Genomic DNA, 24,047 nt, shown 5'->3' on the forward strand with positions numbered 1-24,047 from the left:
GATTTTTGCTTGTACTGAAATGTATAAGAACACGTGCCAGAGAGGGAGATGGAGCATCATGTTGTAGAGGTGGAACATTTCTGTTACCTCCACATGCTTGAGTAAGAAGCACATATTGAGAGGGTAGTAATGAAAAGTGGTAACAGCCTAGGTGAAGTGGAAGGAGATTGTGGACTATTAGTAAATAAAAGCAACCCATTCATAAACAGAGTAAAAACTTAGGTGCTTGCATAAAAGGCCTTTATTACTCTTATGCAACAAAGTCTTGGGCACTGTCCCAAAAAAAAAATTGCGGAAATTTTGAAAAGATGTGACAATACATGTACAATGCTGAGATTCATTATATGGGTGTTTGGGGAAGATCAGATTTTGAATGAGGGAATTGCAGAGAGAGAAATGTGATGTTCACCTGATGAAAAATAGACTAAGATCTCAAATTGAGATGATTTGGATGTGGTGAGAATGGAAGATGAACAGGAATCAGAAAAGTAGTTGATGTGGAACTAGCAGAATAAAGACCAGTGGGAATACAGTGATATTGAAAAAGATCATAGGTAATTGTGAACACAACTTACAGGGAAAATTTGACATTAAAAAGATTGTTGATGATGTGATTTTAGGCTTGTGGGATGTTGAGAGTTTAAATTCATTATTGATGCTCTAGATTGGGAGTAGTAATAATACATACTCCTGATGTGTTATCATTGACATAAATGCATTACCATATCATCCAGAGTTAATTCAGGTTACTGTGGTATATTTTCTCATGGTTCATAAAAACTCAAGGTATTCACAAAATATGATTCAATTGTTGTCTTGATGTAATGTCCTTGAAGTAAATACCATGTCATCCCAAGATAATTTCAGTTTTCTTTGGTATAATTTCCAGGCTGATAAAAACTCAAGCCATTCACAAAGTCTGATTCAGTAGCTGCCGTAGTGCATTTTGTAGATTGACAGATATTAGTAGTCAGTTTTCAGGAGAACTACAGCCAAAAATAATTTGTCCCAGATCATTTCCCATTCTAAACAGCTGTAAAACTATTGTCAGCTAGTTACTTATGAAAAACATTTTCAATTTCTTTTAATCCATTGATACAAACCATTGGTTTGCTAGAAATGCTCTTCTTCCCTTTTGCCAATTTAATTAATTTAATGCTGCAGATGCAGTAGAAAAGTGATTTGAGAGCAAACCCTGTAAATTCAGACCTTTATGGAACTGTCCATAGAAGTTAAAAGTCTTTTAAAAACTGAAATAGTTTTTGCGTACAGTACATGGTGCATGTAATAAGGATAATTATTTTGCAAGTAAAGTGGACAGTGAATGTGAATATAATTTATTAGCTAGAAACCTCTTGCATTTTTTATTTTTTCAAATTTCAAATGTTTTTTATTTTTCACAATTTTAAAGTATTGACCATTTAATTTTTCATAATTTAAAAAAAAATTGTGATAATTTCATGTACAGTAATTGTATTTTAATGCACAGTTTTTACATTGTGAGTTCAGAATTTCTTGAGAGATATTTATGTTATACATCTGTAATTAAATATTTTGAGCAGCTGGATCACATAGTGTTTAAAAGTTGTCTCATTTGTTCATGCCCCCCCTCATTTTTGGTGTTAGTGTTTAAAAGTTGTCTCAATTGTTCATGCCCCCCTCATTTTTGGTGTGTACTTGAATTTGTGTAAGTAGATGCTGTGCGATGTACAGTACATGCCAGAAGGTAGACCTTGAGTTCAACAGTTTTTTTTTTTTGTTGTCACCTGAAGACTCCCAGTTTTTGCTTGTCCATTTTTAGCCACAAGGAATGTCAAGGACAGTGGTTGCTCAAAATTGTACCCTGATTTTCCTCTGCTTAAGTTGAGGATACTTAACATTCATGTATCCTGGAAAGTGTTGAATGAGAATATTTTTTCACACATGCCCACATACTTGGACTAACTTTACTATTCAGACTAACTTTACCATTCATTTAAAAGGAGTGCTATAAATATTGTACATTTTTTTAGATGCAGACTGTGCAGGCAAGGTTTAGGACACATGACTCTCCTTCACCGCCACCAAAACGCAGAAAATCTTCTCCAACTAGATTAAGGAATTCACCAAAGCCAGCAGACGAAGAAGAGGAAAACACAGATGCACAGTCTGACACTAAAAGAGACATAAGAGTGAGTTTCTGAAGCCTATTTTCTTTCAAGTTTTAACATATTTACAGGATAACTTGTTTGTGATCACCCATCAAGTTTTCTTATAAACATAGTGTGTTCAGGAACTTTTACCATTTATCGGTAGGACTGCTGTAAGATCATTTATAGGGTTCTGTATACTTACTATTTGATCTTTCCCTTTCCATTAATGTTTATTGTGGAGGGTTCATTTACCAATTTTTTTTTAATTGGAGATGATACTGGACAGCAGGTATTTGTTTCATAAACACCTATTACTTTATGTTAATTCTTATCTGCAGTTGCAGTGATCCCCAGAAATGCCCCGGAAAAAAAAATCTTCCTTTCAACTTGAGGGCCACAATTGGTGAAAACTGATGTCTGCTGTTTGAACAGCATCTGCAATCTCAGTCCTTAGAAAATTTTGTTGAAGTATTCCTCATAAATATTTTGAATTATTTTTTATTCCTGAGGTATAACTTTTGTATTATTTTTAATAGCGGGCTGATCATTTGGCCATTGCAGTTAGCTATCCCAGATTCACCCAGTTTTGTCCTTCTTGTGTGTTTACTTTCTGACGTGAACACTAGTTGTAAGTGTATTACCTTTCAGCAAGTATACAAGTTCAGAACTTATTTGACTAGTCAGCTGTTTTCCTTTTTAGACTGTTGGGAAGTGTTTTGTCTTCTTTTTAGTTATGCAGATGTATGTATATATTTTCTTCTTTAATCATGCTTTTATGGGAAAGATTTAGTAGCAGCTTAGCTTTTATTACTGCTTATGGATGCCTTGTGGGGTTATTTACATTTTTCCATGTTCTTATGTTATTTTTATGTGTTATGCGTGCTTCTTTTGCCAGGAAGTTGAAACAAGTTACTGTCTTTTACTGTTTTGTATATTTTTAATATTAATCTAAAAAATGCTGCTAATTTTTTATTTCTTTTTGTAGGCAAAGTTAGAATTGTGTTATTTTTATTATAATTATTACAATTAATCTGTTTGAGTGGTTTGTGTTTCAGCATAATTTTTCACTTTTTGTAGATTAGCCTATTTTGTTATTATCACTGTTGAATTAAGCACATTATAATCACCGGTAACACTATTACAAATCAGCTACCTGAGAAACAGTTTACAAGTTTGTGGCACTGCTACAGATGAATGCCCAGTATATTCATAACAGTACCATCACAGAAGTAGATACTTATAGGTAAGATGCCACTTTTTGTAGAAAAAATTAAATTTACTTTATTTTTTGGGAAAATTTATATTGAATTGAAAATTAGAAACTATCTGATATATATCAGCCAAACAGTAATATTCTCAAGTTTAATCATGGATATACTGTACACTTGAACTGGCAACCAGAGGCAAGATGTATCGGTCAGCATCAGACACAGTACTAAAAAGCACAGACCCAATTCATTATGAAGGGCTTAGAATTTGCTCATTAGTTTTCAAGTCCCTTCCAAGTAAATTCATACAAGTCAAAAGTAACAAACCACCTTTCTGTATTCACCATGACTCAGTAACCATTTGAGGTGCAATGGAAGTTCAAGCATGTGACTCCCCAACTAAAAAACCTGGTGGGGTACACCCCATGCCCCCCACCACCACCAATAAGACAAGACTCCCCTGGTTACAGTCTGTTATCACACTCCTATTAGTTCTAAACAATACAAGGATGAGCACAGCTTGTACAACATCATAAATGACATGTTCCACCTGCAGATTGTGACCATACCATTAAACTTCTGATTAATTGCAAGACCAAGAAAATGTCTAGCCTTCTAGTTGGAAACAACTTTGCCCTGCCCATGCAGTGTTCTGAGAAAGAACATGGTCTACCAGTCCCAGTCCCATGTCCAAGGATGGTCTGGCTTGTACATTTGTATGACCATGATATAGCTATCCAAAATATCATACCATGCTCAAGAAGGTATTATCAGGAGGCAATTTGAAGAAAGTCTCAGTACTGTTCCAACCAGAGCAAGCCTCATATCTGCTGTTAATATAGCCCACACATGATCACCATCAGCAAGTTCCCGTTGGAGGTTTGTGCTGTCAGTGCACTCAGTGGGGTGGTGCACTGTAAGCATTAATAAAGGGTGTTGGAGCACCCCTTCAACCCTTAGATGCAGACAGTTTTAAAGCTTTCACCATAGCTCTTTTCTCACTACTTTCTTGAACCTTGCTGTCCAGATTATATTCCTTCATAATGCAACTGTGGGCTTTTCTCCCAATTCTACCTTTAGATCCTTGTACTTCAGATCCTTGTACTTCATCTTTATTTTCTGGATCTGTCTTGCTGTCCAAATATTTCCAATTCCCTCTTTTCACTTTTTTTAAGCACTGGATGGCCAAAAATGCTGTAGTGGCTGGCTCAACAGCCTAAATTTCATAAAATAAAAACTCAGCAAATCCTAGATGTACTAATTATACTAAAGCTCCACCCCTCCCTCTGCACTTGATGCTGAGGGAGACACCACCCACCAGTATAAGCAAACCTGACCCCCATATAACTGACTATACCTCCTGGCAATGAAACTGCCTGTTTTAATCTCGCTCTACAAAGCTACCAAGACTTCTGCTTTAAGATACCCAGAACATCTACCTCACTCTGAAATGTTCATTGCAACTTTAACAGGGCAACCTTGACCACTATGTCAAACCAGACCACAGAGGTGAGCTGCCAGATAATCAGTGATAAGCATTGACTACATCCTGTCCAGGATTGTTATATAAATGTGAAACATATAAGAGAAGTACTTTGGTATAATTATATACATAATGACATAGGTATGATTACTTTATGACTCAAAGCATCTTTCCTTCAGGAGTGCTCAATCATCAGTTATTACAATCAAGAATGCAAGTTGCCTCAAATGAATGGAGTCAAATATCTTTATAGAGACCGTAGGCTCTGTACCTGATTGCCATTGACTTTGCCTCTTAGAGACCCTGGACTTATAAGAGAAGTAGTCAGCAATGAATACTGTCAAAGAGGAAACATGAAAATCACAAAGCCAGATTGGGCTCCAAAGCCCTGTGTACATGATCAATCCATTCATTCCCTCCGTGCATTGCAGAGTAGTCACATTTACACTTGTCAGGTTCATACCAGCTTTCACCCCCCTTTCTGATGCATTTCAGTTACATTAACCATGTGCATCCTATGCATAGATCCAAAAGGCTGCAAGTGCAAAAGAGACCTACAGATAAACGAGCCCAACTGTCACTTATAACTTAACATGGCAATCAATAAGCTGATAGTGAACTTGCCACTTGAGTAATAATAATTATTACTACTGTGTTATCATAATTATCATTGAAAGAATTTAAAAACATGTCTACTGTAAAAATAACAATGAAATCAACTGACTATGTTCCTAGTGTAGAGGCATCTATGACATCTTTCCTATTTAGTATGAGATAATTCATCAACTATCTTTTTTGTAAGTACATATTTGAAGCCTCAGATTTCAACAGAGTCCTCAGATGTAAAATAAAGAAAACAAAGATGATTTTAGGTGTTGATTGTATTTGCATATTGATAATGTATCCAATAACCTTCGTATTGACTGTAATTGATATTATTATTAATCAAGAGAGCATTTTGATTTAAATTCTTATGGTGCTTCATATCCAAACTTGTTAGTTTATAATTGAGTCAAAAAGTCTTCAGAATTCCTTAACCCTTAAACGCCGAGCCTCTATTTACAAAAACGTCTCCCGTATGCCGGCGGCGTTCGGGAGTTAGCGCCGAAGCGGAATAAAAGTTTTTTTCAAAAAATCACAGCATGCTTAGTTTTTAAGATTAAGAGTTCATTTTTGGCTCCTTTTTTTGTCATTGCCTGAAGTTTAGTATGCAACCATCAGAAATGAAAAATATCATTATCATATATAAATATTGAAATATATGACAGCGCAAAAAAATTTTCATATATAATTTTATACAAATCGCTGCTGAGCAAAATGGTTAAAGCTAACGGATTATTTTTTTCTTTGTATTGTACACTAAATTGCGATGATTTTGGTATATAACAAATTGTAAAACGATCAAAGCAACACAGAAAATATTATCACAATATGATGCATGAATCCGTAACATGTGGACGTAAAAAAATGTTTTTTTCAAAAATTCACCATAAATCGAAATATTGTGCTAGAGACTTCCTGTTTGTTGAAAAATGAAGCTAATTGATTGAATATTACTAGACTGTAAGTGTTTTAGCTTAAAATTGCAGTTTTCTACCATTTCGGTCGAGTTAAAGTTGACTGAAGGTCGAATTTTTTCTATTTATCATAGATTATATGATCTACATGAAATTGCACACATTTTCATATATAAAAGTTTATGTTACGACTAATATAAAACGGTGCAAACATTACGACAACGTGACAAAAGAATTTCTGAGATGTTCGGCCGAGTTACCGCGCAGACGTAAGGAAAATGTTTTTTTAAAAATTCACCATAAATCGAAATATTGTGCTAGAGACTTCCAATTTATTGCAAAATGAAGGTAAATGATTGAATATTACTAGAATGTAAGAGTTTTAGCTTACAATTGCGTTTTTCGACTATTTCGGTCGAGTTAAAGTTGACCGAAGGTTGAAATTTTGGCAGTTATCGTGATTTATGTGAAAATATTTCAAAAGTGATAAAAGCTACAACCATGAATTATTTTCTGTTGTATTCTACATGAAATTGCGCACATTTTCATATATAAAAGTTTATGTAACGACTAATGTAAAACAATGCAAACATTACGACAACGTGACGAAAGAATTTCTGAGATGTTCAGCCGAGTTACCGCGCGCAGACGTAAGGAAAAAGTTTTTTTTTTTTCAGAAATTCACCATAAATTGAAATATTGTGCTAGAGACTTCCAGTTTGTTGCAAAATGAAGGTACATGATTGAATATTACTAGAATGTAAGAGATTTAGCTTATAATTGCATTTTTTTACCATTTTGGTCGAGTTAAAGTTGACAGAAGGTTGAAATTTTGGCAGTTATCGTGATTTATATGAAAATATTTCAAAACTGATAAAAGCTACAACCATGAGTTATTTTCTGTTGTATTCTACATGAAATTGCACACATTTCCATATATAAAACTTTATGTAACGACTAATATAAACGGTGCAAACATTACGACAACGTGATTTAAAGAATTTCTGGCGGATGGACGTAAGGAAAAAGTTTTTTCAAAATTCATCATCAATCGAAATATTGTGCTAGAGACTTCCAATTTGTTGCAAAATGAAGGTAAATGATTGAATATTACTAGAATGTAAGAGTTTTAGCTTACAATTGCGTTTTTTTACCATTTCAGTCGAGTCAAAGTTGACCGAAGGTTGAAATTTTGGCAGTTATCGAGATTTATATGAAAATATTTCCAAACTGATAAAAGCTACAACCATGGGTTGTATTTTGTTGTATTTTACATGAAATTGTGCACATTTTCACATATAAAACTTTACATAACGGCTAATATAAAACAGTGCAAAAATTACGACAAAATGACGAAAGAATTTCTGAAATTTTTGGCTGAGTTACCGTGCGGACGTAAGGAAAAGGTTTTTTTTCAAAAATTCACCATAAATCGAAATATTGTGCTAGAGACTTCCAATTTGTTGCAAAATGAAGGTAAATGATTGAATATTACTAGAATGTAAGAGTTTTAGCTTACAATTGCATTTTTCGACCATTTCGGTCGAGTCAAAGTTGACCGGTTGAAATTTTTGTAGTCGACGACGGATGCGTCCCACTTGGCACCCAACAGACAATTTTAGTCGACGTATGGTACGTCCAGTAGGCGTTTAAGGGTTAAACACCATTGCAGCCTTCAGTGGGTAATTTTTTTGTGATGTTATTGAAATTACCACAACCATTTTCCTTTAGAGTAAATGGATTTTCAGGTACACTAAATTTTGTATTATATCAAATTTAATTTTTGCACTCTTACAAAACCAGTTTGTAATGTAATTTCTAGAATTGTAATAGAATGTATGTATGTAGAAGAGGGAAGAGTCAGCATGATTGTGCAGCTATTTCTCATTATTCCACAGAATATGTTAGAGGTAAAAATGGAGCCAGATGAATATCCAGAAGATGGTGTTGATCTTGGGGAAGAGGCTGATCATAATCCATTACCAACTCCAGAAATTAATTTACTAGAGCAATCACCAGATGTCCCACCAAGAACAGGGGGAGGTTCAACATCTTCAATGAGTATACCCTCAGTTTTCCTTCCACAACACATTGCTTCAGAAAAGCCAAATCGCCATTTACTTCAAAAACGAAATTCTCAAGAAAAGTCATCGGCCAGTCTTCATTTAGAATTTCCTCAGGGTCCATCTTGTAAGTGTTTTCCTTTTAAAGAGTTTTGTAAATAAAAATGTTAATTATAGCTGTATAATCACTTCTTGTGTAAAGGGATTCAATGTTATATACTGTACAAACCTTTAGTTTACATGACATAATATTGACTACTAATATACAAGAGGGACTAGAGCTAATTAGTTCTTATGCCACCAGTTAGACTACCAATTAGGAGAGGAAGTAATCACTTTACACAGTGGTTGCTATTCAATCCCCATTAATTTAAGAACTCATATATCTCAAGATGATAGTTTCATGGCTGCACTTTTTATATTTGAATAATTAATAAGATGTGCTATGTTTATTTTCATATATATCATTCTATATTTTGTATGAGAATTTCTTTGTTTTTGGGCCCAAATATGTTTGGCATACCCATATTGAAAGCAAGTCTTCTCTTTCATTTATGGTTAATCAGCAGGTAGGCTTGGATTGAGTAATATTATTACCTGCTTGATATCCAGAGTTTCTGGTTCTGAACTGCTTGCTCCATCATCCCTTTCCACTCTCATCCCTCAAAGTCAGTGTGTTGCTTTTAGTGCATTAATTATTATCAAAGTTTATATTGTTCTACTATAAAATAGTAATGTAATTTTGCATGTTTTATTGTTGGAGTTATCAAGACCAAGTATTTCATAAAATGATGATAAATTAATTGACAAGACTGCAAGTTATTTTTAAGAATTTCTGTGACTTGCAGGAGTCATTTGTTCTTAAATGAGGAGGGAACATTGGATCAAAACAAAGCTGATGAAATTGGAACTATTAGGAGGAAGAGAGGAAGGGGAATGGATTTATAGTAAAAAACAGAAAACAGTGCACAGATAACTTGAAGGCTCAAGTACTGCTTAGCAACGTTTCTTAAGCACACCAGAGAGCAATATGTGCTCTGTTTAGCACTGGACAGTCACCAGCCAGTGCTGCTCAGAAATAACAAAAATGATAGATTTTCAGTTGCATCTTTATTTGCTGTAGCCAAAAGAATATTTGTTTAAATAAAGCAAAGGAATAAAAACCAATACCAGTGTAATTAAACAGTTATAATGAATTTATTTTTTAACATCTCAGGTAAATACATGCCTTTCAAACAAATGTGACAAACTAAACTAAACAGCAAAAAAGCTACAAACACAATAGTCATAAAGCAAATATTGTATAATTTTTATGTATGTAAATTATTATATATTCAATATAGATCTATTATATCTAAATAAACTACATAAATTTATCATAAATTTATACACAGGTAAACATCTATATACTCAGTATAAGTGTCAATAAACATTATATAATATATAACTGAAAATGCATTTGATACCCTGCAAGAGCCTCATATTTATGATGATGTCTATTTCCTTAAGAAGGCTTCCTTGCATTGCTTATGAGTAACTATTGAATAACTAACCACAGCTATTTGATGAGATTCATATCAGCAAATGTTAGGCCATCCATACACATAATGATAATTATAACGAGCATCAGTATTGCAAGTAACTCTGAGTATGTATGGGGGTCATTGCCCTACTAAAAGTGGGGAGAGCTTGGTGATTGGACGATGTTGCCAGGTTCACGCTCCCGATTCACTTTCTATACCTCTAGATTTTGATGTGTAAGGGTTTGTCTAAGGATACTTTTCGGTTGCTTAGCAGCTTTTGAATCAAACACACATCTCATAGACTAGGCGACATACAGCATAATGACCTCACGATAAAGAATTTTAGTGATTTTATTGAATTATATAAAGGACATCCCAGTCTTTGGGAAGTGAATTCGAAAGATTATAGTGACAAAGGAAGGAGGAATAATGCTTGCATATTTCTCCTGAAAATATATGAGGAGAAGGATGAGTTAGCAACTAGAGACTCAGTTGTAAAAAAGAGGATGCTGTGTCTGCACTGAATAAAAATTTTTTGAGATTAATTAAGAGTAAAGCAGATCATTGAAATAGTTTGTGGTTGAGTTTGATTTCAGTCTTACCTGAATCAAATCAAAATCAAGCCAGTGGTTGCTGTTTGTATGGGCACCTTAGAGGAGAAACTGGGCAAGCTATTTCTGGATGTCCTTCAAGCCAATACTTTACGATAGAAGCATCACGGACGGAGAAGTGATCTGTGGATAGACAAATAAGTGGTATTATAGCACATTTAGCATCTGACTTGGGCATAGCAGCATGCGTTGCACATACGTTGACTTGTCACCCCTTCAGATTTTTCCACCATATTGTACTATGAATCTGTTGAAAGGAAAACAAAAAGTCATGAAGCATTTACTCAGATGCATGGTGCAGAAAATGCCTTGATAGTAGTATTGGAACTTTTTTATACTTTTTTATTTCCAGTTCATCAAACAAGTCTGTAGATTATTCAGGTTAGTTGAGAAGCACAGTTACCCATTGTTTTCTCACAAATTGAATACTTTATGTTAATGAATATAATGTATATTTATGTTAATTATATCACTCCATTGGTTCCTCCTCTGACCACATTCTTAAGATCTGTATGTCTTTTATATGACCTCCCCATCTTTCTGGTGATGTATCCTTATAGAGAACTACATTTGAAGTTGAAGATGCTAAGCTCTGTTCCTGCTCTTCTGCCTCCACCACTATATTGACACAATCCACCTGTTCGTTTTCCGTTATCTTGGAATGTTGAAAAATTTGTTTAAAATAATGTAGATGAACTCTCATCCTCTGCTTTTTACCTGAAACTAACAGGCTAATATGATTAGCTACAACATCTCAGCTGAAAGTTGTCATATTGCCAGGAATCAGCCAGAACAGAAAGCTTTTTAATAAGATTTCCCACTTCTCAGCTCCTTTCTAGGTTTTGTTGGTGAGTAATGACATAAATACATATGAGAGGGAGGTCTTCCCTAATGATGAATTGCTTTTATAGCATAATCTCCACTTTACAAAAACAAAAACAAAAAATGAATTTGTTACTACTCAGACCATGCCAAAGATGTGGTAGTTGGAATTTTGAAGGTTTGTATTGTGAAAGTATGGTAATGTACCATTAATTTTTCATTTCTTGAAGGCTGTTGAAAAAGTACCCCAACCTATGAATAATCTACTAAGCATATGCTCTAAGAGAAAGTGAAGCATATTATTTTTTAAAACTTTATTAACCTTTCAAGATAAGGAAATTTTTCATTCTTATAATCAATTATTCTTGCAATGTTTAGGTTTGTGTGTAAAATTTGGAGTTGTTTCATAACAATTCAATTAATCATACTTTAGCCTCTTCATCCATCTGCATTAAGACCCCAAATGCTCAAAATCTAGAAGAAAAGAACCCCACCTTGATCCCAGTGGGATGATTCGTTTGCACCTGGCCTTTCCAGTCTCCTATGGAGAGCAGTTCTTCCCAGTTCACATCATTTTGGATTGCCTGCCACTTTTATTTTTATATTTTCATTGTTGCATTGTTCCTGCAGTGTGATAGTCTTGAATCATTTACCTTGTTAGTTAATAGCAATAATTTTCTTGTGCTCAAAAGGAACTGGTAGCTTTGTTTTTTGTTGTTTTTTTTCCCACTTGGTTGTTTCACTATTTAGCTGTTCACTAACTAGAATGTTTCAAGTTTGTAGTTTCAAGTACTTTTCATCTGCTTTGTGCTAGCTCTCCATGTGTTCTTCACTCGTGATGCTAAGCCAGTTATATTTTTTCAGTGTGCTTTGCTTTTTATGCAATATTTTGTTCAAGGTAGTAGTAGCTGTTTCATGACTTCAACTTCTCATTTTACTGTTCACAAATATTGTGACTTACATAGTTTTCTTGATTATTAAATTGTTTGGGATTTTTTACTGTATTATCAGTTAATTTTTTTGTCTGGTTAGTTATTTTAGTAATATTACTTCTCCATTACTTTGATATCTTTAAATACCTTTAGGTCAGTATAATTTCCTAATCATTTAATGTTTTCCTTTTATATTTAATTAGTTGTGCTAGTGGCTACATGATTATTGTTTGAGCAATTTTGCTAGCAGTATTGCCCTCATGATTTAATTTTTGTTGGTGGCATTGTTTGTAGGAATACTGTAGCATTTTGTATTATCGATTATCATTTCTGTATGGATCATTTTGCACACAGAATTATTATATTATAGTGGCTCTCAGCAGTCATTGCTTTTACATATATAATAATAATGTGCATTACTATATAATAATACTTGGGAACTCTGGCCGCAGGATATACCATTTGAAATGTAATTTAGTACTGTTCAGTTATTTCTTTTTTGTATAATGCCACAATATAGACATCCAAGTGCTTGGTAAAACTTGGCCATTCATGGCCAGGTTAGCTAGGGACCTACACAGCCTTTGCACTTTGCAGTATTTGTCATGGTCAGTATTTATGATACCAGTCTCCATTTTGTCAGGGTAAGTGAGGAAATCTCTTGGTAGAGACAGGTATAAGTGCATTATTGTCTGTGAGGTCAGCTTAACCCTGGCTGAATTTTTTGTAGTTATGGCAAAGGATTAGAGTGGAGCCTTGGGTGGAAAGAACCCTGTGGGAAGGATAACACTTGCCTGTTTTGGTGATGGGTCCTCATTTGTTAATGCGACCAAGTGCTATAGTTCTTATGTCCTAAACTTTTGAGGAGTTTCCAAGTTTTACTGGGGGAGGTGGGGTATAATTGAGAAGCAGGCAGTGGAAGAGTATATGATTGCTTTCTTGTAGTTCTAAAGGCAAAAAAAAAATGAAGGATCAACATCTGTACAAACCCCTTTCTGGATGGAAATAAGCTTCAGTGTATTGATCTATCAGGAAAGGAGATTTCATAGAATCAATTGATCTGCTTGATTCCTATTTCCAAATACCCATTCATATTGTGTCGAGGAAGTACTTAGATTTTTGCAGAAGGGGATTTTCTCCAGTTTCAGGCTCTGCTGTTCAGCTTTATCACCACCTTGCAAGTCTTCACGAGTACTTTTGTTCCTGGCACCCCATGTGCTCACTGAAACTGTTCCAGTATTTTCTTGCATTCCTGGTAGTTTATTATGCTTTGGGCTCATTTTTGTGCCCCTGCTGGCCCCTTATTGGTCAATTTGTGTCCTGGGGTGTCAGCAGATCAGATTCCTTTTTCCAGAGTTGATATTCAGTCTAAATTAAGTGTAACAGTTTTATTGTGAAACAAATTTATTTTATAAAACAAATTTTCTCACTACAAACTCTCATTGTCGCTCTATTCTACCTACTCCACTGATCTGTCACAGCTGTTTAGACTACATTAGAACTAAGAGAGTTATTTACAGGAGATTGAAAGCTTGAGGTGCAAGGAATGTTTGTTTTCTTTCTTCTGGGTTTTCAGTTCTTGGGTTCATCATGTATTGCATGAATAGGTTAAAGAGGAGAAGTAAGTTTGTATAGAAAAAAAATTTTTCATGAAATATTGTTGTACAGATTTTCACAGTGGACTTCATTCTGAATACAATTTTTTAGGCCAGAACCTACCCTACCCCTGTCCATTTTGTGAGAAAGCATATACATCGTGGGGTTTCAGAAGACGTCATATTAAAGGTTATCACACTTCATCACCAGAGTTGCCCTGCAAATGGTGTTATAGGGTGCTGCCGTCACATCAACATTGGGAGGTAAGTTTTACATCATTTGTAATAAAAATTCAATGATCATAATTAGCCTTCATTCCTTGTGAAGTTGACCCAGTCGCACTTGCTTGAAGAGCTAAAAGAAGTAGTTCTACCATGACTTCTAAGTTCACATTTCCCTGACCACAAGCCAATCCTTCTCATTCTGATGTTTAAATCCCATGGAGTCAGACATATGCTGGGTGGAAGGACTTGTCCTGAGGATGATTTACCCAGACTTTTGCAGTATGTAATTTTGCTATGTCGTTCATTCATTCTCTTATGCCTTTTCACATTCAGCAATGTTCTGAACTAGTTTAGTTGTGGATCTTTGTACCCTCTTAGGTGTGTTATGAGTGCTTATTGTACTTTGCTTTTTTTGCACCCTTTTGCTTTTGGCTGGCTACTTCTTGTCACTTACATATTGTGAGCACCCACTGCGTATCTTTTGGTATTCATAAGTTATTTTTTCTTCTCTGTTTTAAAGGTTTTAATGAAAAATTTCCTTGCTCATTTATTAATGCAAACATGAATAAGTATGATTAAAGTTTTTATGTGTAAAGTGATTTTTGTTTTTGCTCAGTTCCTGTTAACAGTTGCCAAGTACTCCTAGCCTGTTTTTATATCTAATATTATGAGAGTTAATATATTTATTGTGGAATTGTTAGCATTTTTCGGCAGGATTGAAAAGCCTAAAGTTATCTGAGGGAGTTTGGTTTCTACTTCCTGGTTTAAAGAATTGTTGGGGTGACAATGTTTTGGTTTTTCTAGCACTTCATTTTCTTATATTGAAGGTCATGGCTTCAGCATTAGATTTGTTAACCATTTAGGTGCTGGGGGTCACCTTCCCACATCATATTTTTGTCTCAAGAGGTTTTGTGGATACAGAGCTGTTCTTGAGGCTAGCGCTCTCTTTGCCATAAGGCTTCATTTTGTTGCCTTCCCCCTTTCTGTCTTTATTTGACTGTTTGTCTGCTAAGGCATTCTGCAGTGAAAAGTTTGCCCTGTTTGGAGTGGACGTTAGGATTTACCAGTCACTTTGCACCAGTGGGTGATTGACAACTCGCTGGAGCTCATGGCCAGATATATGCCGGGCAAAAGGACTGTAGTGGCTGACAAGCTTGTCAAAGACAGTTTCTAGGTACGGAGTGGCCTCTGCATCAGGACATAGAGGAAAGGCTATTTTGTGTATGGGAAAGACCCATGTAAGACCTCTTCGCTACAAGGTTCAACATGTCCTGAACAGAGTGATGAGTTCCAAGAATCTCAGGATGACTCAAGTAGCTCCTTTGTGGCCCAAGCAGAGTGGTTCCCGGATCTTCTGTCTCTGCTCTCAGCAGTGCTGAAAGAGATTCCCCCTTGGCACAGTCTTCTCTGCCAACCTCATGTAGAGAGGTACCACCAGTTGGTAGGGTCCCTGTCTCTTCACCACTGCAGAGCAGCAACTCAGATGTCCGGCTACCTCGGAAGATCTTTGTCAGCCATGTACCAGGGGAAGTGGGCCATCTACTGTGGTTGGTATTGTCGATGGGGTTTGTCTCCACTCGGAACTTCTGTTCAATGGAGGGCGGAAAAATATCTCAAAACAGAGAAAGGCCTTTCTGTTTCTGCTATCAAGGGCTACAGGGCTGCCTTAGTATTAGTTCTCCATCTGAAAGACATGGACATCACTTCATCCTGGGAAATCTCTATGTTGCTCAAGAGCTTTGAGCAGTCTTGTTCACCTGGGAACTCAAGCCTCCCACGTGGGACCTAACTCTGGTTCTGAGTAGTCTCACTTGAGCTCCATTCGAGCCAGTGCGTCAAATCATCAGATAGGGAACTGACTTTGAAAACAGTGTTCTTCCTGGCCTTGGCTTCCTTGACAAGAGTTGGTGAGCTCCATGGTCTAGATTATGATGTTAAACACACCGGGGGTTGGGGGTCGGTGGCTTTCAAATTTGTCCCAGAATTCGTGGCTAAGACTCAAAATCCCTCGGTTCACGATGACAGATTTGCCTCATTTTCCATTTCTTCCCTTTGGGATTTTGTTAACAACATTCCTCAGGAGTTACCACTTTGCCCCATTGTTATCTAAAAAGGACTCGTCACCTAAGACCTAGGTGCTGTAGACTTTTTGTTAGCACAGGCCGAGCCAAGAAAAAAGTGTCCACAAGAATACCATTTTGTTTTGGCTACGTGAGGTAATAGGCAAGCCTATTCCTCATCGTCAAGTTCTGTCACCAATACCGTGCATGCAAAAGCACATGACATCAGAGGAATAAGTTCCTCTCTGGGATTTAAGAAGAACTTGTCTGTTCATAGGATTTTGAATGCTGGTTCTTGGCTTTGTCAGACCAGACCACTTTCACTTCCTTCTACCTGAAGGACATTGCCCACAGTCCTTGGATACTTCTTCCTTGGGTCCGGTGGTGGCTACTCAACAAGTTGTGTAGCTCATCCAGTGCCCCTGACAGGACAGTTTGTATCTTGCCTAAGATGATAGCGTGGAAGAGAGAATGAGTGAGATGACTGGTCTCTTTTCTTTCCCATATTCCTTTCTTCTCTACCTATTGGCAGTTTTGAAGAATAAGACACATCGTACGTTGGAACTGGCTTGATGCAGGTGAGTGTTGCAGCCATGCTTTTACAGCATTTATATGTTCCATACAGCATACAAATATGCTTCTCAGTAGCCTTTACTTCTTTCTCCAGTAACAGGAGTGAGGAGTGGTGACAAACCCGTTGCATGTGGTTGACATGGTTTATTGGGTAACAGATATACAGTACAGAACCCCTTGTGCAAGGCAAATTTTGCACAAGTTTGGCATGGTCTCTAAAAATGCATATAGATGCTTATTTCTAAAGTTTAAACACTACATATGACCCTAACCATGCTCCCAAATTATTAAAATAACTTTTAAATGAAATTAAAGTTACTGTAATTTCATTTAAAAGTTATCTTAATACATTACCCTTAAAAAAAGAAATAAATGGTTGACATAAAAATAGAGAGAAGAGAATTTCTGTCTCTCTCCCCTTCTGACCGATCTATTTTTCAAGTCTTCTCAACCTCTTTTTAATAACTTCTTTATTCTACGTCTTCCTCTTAGTTCTGAAATGCTTTTTCATGAACAAACAGTGTTTATTTTTTGGACTAATACAACTCTTAGTTATTATGTCTATGTTTTAGAACATATTTGCCACACTAGCGCATTTACACTTCGTAGATGTTACAGGTAAAATTAGATCAGTTTAAACTATCTACTGTACAGGTAAAGACACAGAGAAATAATAAGTTGTAAAAATGTGTGAGCGCTAACTATGAGAGAGAGAGAGAGAGAGAGAGAGAGAGAGAGAGAGAGAGAGAGAGAGAGAGAGAGAGAGAGAGAGAGAGAGAGATAAGGGTTGTCCTTACTAAAGAGAGTGAAATTGTTTATCAATTATTATGGAGAGAGAGAGATATTGTCCTTACTTGAAATATAAAGTTGAATTATTTATGAATTATTACGGAGACAGAGAGAACAACATGAGAGAGAGAAGTTATTCTTACGTCAGATATCAAAAGAAGGAAATTCAGTATTAAACTAACTTTTAAATAAAATTAAAGTTAATGTAATTTCATTTAAAAGTTAGCTTAATACATTACCCTTAAAAAGAGAAATAAAGGGTTGACGTTAAAAATAAAGGAGTGTGTGAAGATTAATGTACTATTTCTCTTTCTCTCCCCATTCCACCGATCTATTTTTAGAAGTCTTCTCAACCTTGTTTTTAAAAACTTCTTTATTCCATCTTTTTCTCTTTGTTCTGAAATGCACTATGTCTCCATGTTTTAAAACGGTGCATTTAGAGAGAGAGAGAGAGAGAGAGAGAGAGAGAGAGAGAGAGAGAGAGAGAGAGAGAGAGAGAGAGAGAGAACAGTTGTCCATACTTAAGGGAGCAACGTTTTTTATGTATTATTACAGGCACACACACACACACACACACACACACACACACACACACACACACACACACACACACAGAAACCTTTGACCAGCTAATCAGCAACACTCCCCTTCTTGTCATGTTAAATCGACATGTCTGGCAGCTTTGCCTTCAAGCTTCGAACAAAAGATGAGGGAAAGACATTTGTTTGTTTAAAATATGTATCACATATGAATTTTGTTATTACAGTTATATTATTATCATTATTATTATTAATCTTATTAATATTTGAAAATTAGTACTTATTATTAGGTAAAAAATTTATTTATCATACAAAACAAATAAACATATACATGTACCATAAAAATTCTCTCATCTCAGTAAGAGAGAGAGAGAGAGAGATTATTACTTTTATTATTTCTTCTTCTTCTTCTTTTTCTTTTAACGTGCTTTTATTCCCATTTTTGTATGGGGTACGCATACGATGCCTTCTTTTGAAGGACTTTTTGATTTGGCTTTGGGTAGACCTGTGGTCTCGATCGGCTGCCCTGCCTGACATCGCTTAGACCCCGATGCATTATGTTTCATGTATCATACCCGACCCAACGCCCTTTCTTCTCAGCAGCGAGAAGTTATTGCGCGGGTATGTTATTTAATTTACACATAGAAGCTTGAAAACTTATAAATTACATAAAAAATTAAACATAAACACTTTTGCAGGGTTTCTCAGCATTCGCAAATGTTCGCTTGTCTGTGAAAAACTCGCGTATGACACTTAGTTAGGTTTCAATGAAAAGTTTGCGAGACCGTGAACTCGCGCAACTCGAATCGTGCAAGTTCGGGTTATTACTGTAGTTCTCTTTGACTTCCATATATGCAGTGAATCTAACTTGTTGGATTGTATTTTAATCCAGTGGACTTGGGTGTTAGATATCCACTTATCTAACAACTCAGAGGCTTACATCCTCTCCCTTAGAACCCTGATTTCTAGGAAGAGTGATCAGGTGCGCCGAACCTCCGGTCAGTTCAGAATTCTCATACCTCCCTCCAAGTGTGCGTCTATTCCGCATATGAACAAATGACAAATTTTGAATTAATTTCTGTTTTTCATAACTAACAAACCTGAGGTCTTAACACTAACTGCCCACCTCTAGCCACCCCTCTTATGTCTTATCCTGGGTTGGAAGAAAGCCTGAACACGTCACTAGGTTCTAGCAGGGTCTCTGACCCGCTTCCACCTCATCTACTTATCGGATGCCAGATGCCACCGATTCCTTGCATATACAATTTTTTATTGTTTTTAAACTGGTTTCCAGCTGGTGCCCGAAGATTTATCATAATGTTAAGACTTCAGGTTTGTTAGCTATGAAAAATACACATTAATTAAAAATTTGTCATTTTTCCCTTGTGCATGTTTTGGTTTTCTGCTTTTTTCTTGTTCTGCATGCTGCTAGTTGCTTCGATATAGGGAGATGCTTTCTTCTAGGACCTGTTCAGCTTGCTCCCTTTCACAGAGCTCCACTCCTTGAGGGAGCTAAGGGGAATTAGGGCAATTCTACAATGGATGTGTGCCATGTTTCATATTCATTACTCTCTCTCCATGACTCTGCTGCTTACTGCTGGTGTCTCCCTGTTGTTTCGGCTGCCTCAGCCAATTTAGTCAAAGATAGGACTTCCAGAGAAGTGTGACCCTACTGTTCCCTCCATTGGTCCAGGCCTAATACAGTGGTTCCTTGGCATATGAATGATTTGCTATTCGCATTTTCGTTACACAAAGTAAAATTTTTGAAAAATTTTGTTTCCGGGTATGAGCTGAAAGTTAAGTTTATGAGCTGTTTGTTGGAAAATGGTGTCCAGCCAGCCGGGACTGATGGAGGAGAGACTGGATCCCCTTGAGGAAACCAAAATGGTTGCAGTAGGCAAAGGTTGATAAAATCAATTTTATTTACATTTTGCAAGGATAATCAAAGGAATCAATAGTGTGTGTGTGTGTTCGATTGTGTGCCAGTGTGCATGTATGTTTATGTTAGAGAGAGAGAGTAATCAGCGTCCGGCAGATGTGAAAACAATCCCTCACGCGTGTACAATTGTCAACTTGTTTTACACTTGGATCTTGAGTGCAAGGAGATTAATTATGCCTCAACACATCAACTTACTGTTGGCAAACGGCAGAATTTAAAATTATGATCCAATAAACATGAGGATTTTGCAAACAAATAAATAATAAGTAAAGAATGCAAGTAAGAAAAGGAAAGAGATCAAATAACTTTTCACAAGGAAGTTGTTTAATCAAACAATCCAAGGTGCGTAGAAGCTGAATGTGGCGCCAGTATGTTTCACAATGTGGGGACGAGTTACTTTTACAGTGCTACAAAATCGTAAAAAGCAAGTGTCACTCAATAGGTATTTTACCATAACAAAAAGAAATGATTCGGGTGAATTGAATGTAAGTGAAAGAAACGGGCGAAATGTAGTGAAAGAGAAAAATCTTTCGAGCCCAGCCCCAGCTGGGAAGTCAGTGGGAAGTGGACCCCTATCTCCCACCCAATAGCCCACTATCCCCTCCCTCTCCTCTCTATGATCTCACTCGCCGCATTCCTGAACACTTGCTCAAGGGAAGACTTTCTTTCGATTTTTTATCGTTACTGTATCTCTTTCAATTTTTTATTGTTACTGTATTGCATTTGATTGTTTTCATATTGTATCGTGTTAAATTTACTGTATTGTGAAATTCCTTTCTTTTATTTTATGCGAATTATTACTGCTTTTACATACATACAGTAATGTTTTACTGTCTCTTCACCTTCTCTTCTCAACAGTATAAGTGCTCCCTCCCTCTATCTCAAGTCAGCTGTGCATCACTGCGGTGACAAAAGATTTTGTTCATCCTTTATGTTGAATCTCATTGTGAAATGCTTTATTCTTTTATTTTGTTGAATATGGTTACCATTAAACTATATATTGTGATTGCTCTTAAAATAATTGTATTAAGTGGATACAAAGGGTGGGTATGGGGACAAATTCATGAGTGTGGGGTTGAATTAATTGAATTCCCATTATTCCTCATGGGAATATTTGGATGATATATGAACATTTTAAATATACAAATTGGAATTTGGAACAAATTAAATTTGTATACCGAGGAGCCATTGTATTGGGTTTCCCATTCCTTGACACTACGCTTTGTCTTCTGGCTTTTGGATAAGCTTCTGTGCTCCCTTGTCTTATCTCCTATGATAGCCGTTGAGAGATGCTAACTGTAAGGGATTGGGCCACATGGCTTCCTAGGTATGGTAACCCAAAGGTCTCATACTTGCACGTCTCATTCATCTGGCTCTCAGAAGGTACTCTTTTGGTTCTTTGTTGGATCCAAGTTTTTGTGTCCCTTGACCATTACCCTGGTTCACATACTACTGGCCTTGTTCCTTGGAATTGTTTCTGTTGGTATCAGTACCTCACTGGATAGGTGTTTGCTGGTTTGTTGATTCTTGTGTTGCCTTTCAACCTGCAGTACTGCTTGGTGAAGTTTAACCTGGCCCCTATAAGCAAGTGTAATGTAAGCACATTTGGTTGCTGTGTTAGTCTGCTTTTCAGGAGAATAGCCCAGTTACCCTGGGTGTCCTTCTAGGGTTTACTTGAACACCTTCATTCTACGGGCATGGGTTTTGAAGGTTTTTTTTTGTTTCCCTTTGGAATTTGCTATTTTGCTACAGTCTCTGTGCTTGTTCTCTCCTTGCAGTTCGTTTCATGCCAGGTTGTGGTCCTTGGATCCTGTGTTTGTTGGGATCTCTCCCTGGGGAGATGTACTTTGCTATCCATCATTTGCTTACACCATGGTGGCTTTTAAAGACATTATTTTTCTTCAACTATTTCTGTTCTCTTAATGTTCCTGGAGCCTCTACTGGGGTTGAGGGCAAGATGGTCCTCATGGAGTGCCAAGCAATGGTCATCTGGTTCAGGGAGCTGAGTTGCTGGAACTTAGCTTCTGAATCTATAGGTGATTTTCTCCTTCGTGACTCCTTATTGAGACATACTACATTTATTTGTCAATTTTTGTTCCAAGTCTCAATGCAGTTGCATACAATTGGAGATGGAAGCAAACCCTATTGAGCATGCTATCAAAAGTAAGAAAATGGCTTTTCAATTATATGCATTAAACCTTCAACTGAATTAATTAACAACATATAATACTAAATGGTATATGAAGTGTACAACTAAGAAGTGAAAAAGTGATGGCCATCTATCTCCTACTCTGTGCTTGATTGACATTAAAATTTATCTTACCCTCTATACGTACCGGGGTGGGGGCACAGTGAGTGTGCAGTGTTTTGTAACATTAAAAAAGAACAAAATATTTGTGGTCTTTTTTTTTTATATAGTATGAGTTGTGTATGTTTTAAATGGAGTCTGCTACATTTTTGTTAGGCTGTCTTGTAAAATTTTTGTATTGTACACATCAGTATAAGCAAATAATTTTGCATATAAATCTCCAAAATTAAGTAAAATTGATATTTTGAATAATCATAAAATACTGGTTAGGATAGGCTATTAAATATTTTACGTAATTGCTGTACGCTATACTGTATATGCTGTGTGAATTGGCTCCAGGGTGTCAAGTAGGTTGTATGTAAATCTTTGTTATTAAATTAGTTCTGTTACTGTTTGGGAGGCCAAACCCCCAGACTACCCATTAAGTTTAGGTGCCTATTTGCTTGGGTCTCTAACATCTTGGGTGAAAAATGCTTCTTCGAGTTCATATGACATCTGCATTAGCCGGATTTCATCTTCTCTTTCACCTACTCTATAGTGATTTTGAGGTCCTATTCTCTGGATCACCTGGGATCCTCAACCTTTAACCATTCGCAAGAGTAACTGCTGAGATTACCATGGACTCGGTTACACTTGTGTGAAAGATAGAACAGGATTTAGAGGTTATCCAGAGGTGCTTTCTCACCTATGAGAATATTCTCTTAGAGGGATGTTGTGTAGTGGGTTGTAAACTGGCAAAAGAACCACTGTTTAAACCTCCAGATTAAAGCTGCAGTGCACCTGCACCAGGTAATGTCTAGCAAGATAGTCATTCAGACCAACATTACTTCATACTTTATTCAGGATCCAAAAGACTTTCATGAAATAAAGCCTGTGACTTTGCAACTGACAGTTTTTCCGTGGAGATAGTGTTTAAGATTTGTTTTAGTCAGATCAGCATGATTACTGTGGACATCAGTAGCATGTTCCTATTTCTCTATATTAACAGCTGCCCAATCCACTGAAAGAAAGATAGCAAAAGACCTTGCGTAGATGGGGAGTATTCGCAAACAGTTTATTCTATGGTTCCTAGTTACACTCTACTACTCAACAAGAATGGGGACAAAGACCAAGAGCAGTGATGAAGATGCTTTCACTTTCTGTAGAAAAACATTGAATCTTGTCATGTTGAGGCTACCTCCATGAGTCAGTCTTTTGACCCTAGCTTGCCTTTCTGGTCACGTTTGAAGCAGATGTCACTTTCCATAATGTCTTGTAACGATGCTGAACAGAGGGCTTCCTCAGCAGGTGAAGCACCACTGCCAGCCATACTTCCACTTACTGTATACAAGTCATAGATTAGGCTTGAAACTTTGTTGGGAGGTATTCCAGAGTCTTTTGTGACGCTTGAAAATTTTGTGATTTGATCATACCACTTAATAGATAATTGACCTTTTGTCTGTGAATTGGCAGTGGAAGTCATTTGTTGTAAGATGTTATCCCTTGTAGCTGGTATCATCTGTTGCACTGTTTTTGCTTTCCTTCACTTTTAGCCCTTCCATATGACAGAGACTTAACTCCATGTCAAGCCAGCTTTTTTTCAGTTTTCAAAATATCCAAGAAATCCAATATATAAAGTACTTCTGACCATCAGCCTTTTCCCAAGATATTCACAGAAGTTTTGACTAGAAATAGCTTTTCTTCTAGCTGTAATAGATGATTGTAAGGCATCTTGGAATTTCACACAAG

At 36.4% G+C, this 24,047-nt stretch overlaps 1 protein-coding gene and 1 long non-coding RNA gene across 6 annotated transcripts in view; one reads left to right on the forward strand and one right to left on the reverse strand.

Moving 5' to 3' along the window:
- The window catches only part of LOC136838540 (broad-complex core protein isoforms 1/2/3/4/5-like), a 39,656-nt gene that overhangs the window by 9,822 nt on the left and 5,787 nt on the right, over positions 1 to 24,047 (forward strand). For all 5 annotated transcript variants that reach the window (XM_067103646.1, XM_067103643.1, XM_067103644.1 and 2 more), the window contains exons 5-7: positions 2,013 to 2,171; positions 8,239 to 8,530; positions 13,999 to 14,150. In XM_067103646.1, coding sequence (XP_066959747.1) covers positions 2,013 to 2,171; positions 8,239 to 8,530; positions 13,999 to 14,150 — 603 coding nt within the window. The remainder of the gene's footprint in view (positions 1 to 2,012; positions 2,172 to 8,238; positions 8,531 to 13,998; positions 14,151 to 24,047) is intronic.
- The window catches only part of LOC136838542 (uncharacterized), a 228,987-nt gene continuing 215,466 nt past the window's right edge, over positions 10,527 to 24,047 (reverse strand). Inside the window, exon 4 of the long non-coding RNA XR_010853029.1 lies at positions 10,527 to 10,660. This is a non-coding gene — a long non-coding RNA (uncharacterized lncRNA). The remainder of the gene's footprint in view (positions 10,661 to 24,047) is intronic.

This window comes from Macrobrachium rosenbergii, chromosome 5 (assembly GCF_040412425.1).
Source record: "Macrobrachium rosenbergii isolate ZJJX-2024 chromosome 5, ASM4041242v1, whole genome shotgun sequence".
NCBI classification, from domain to species: Eukaryota; Metazoa; Arthropoda; class Malacostraca; order Decapoda; family Palaemonidae; genus Macrobrachium; species Macrobrachium rosenbergii.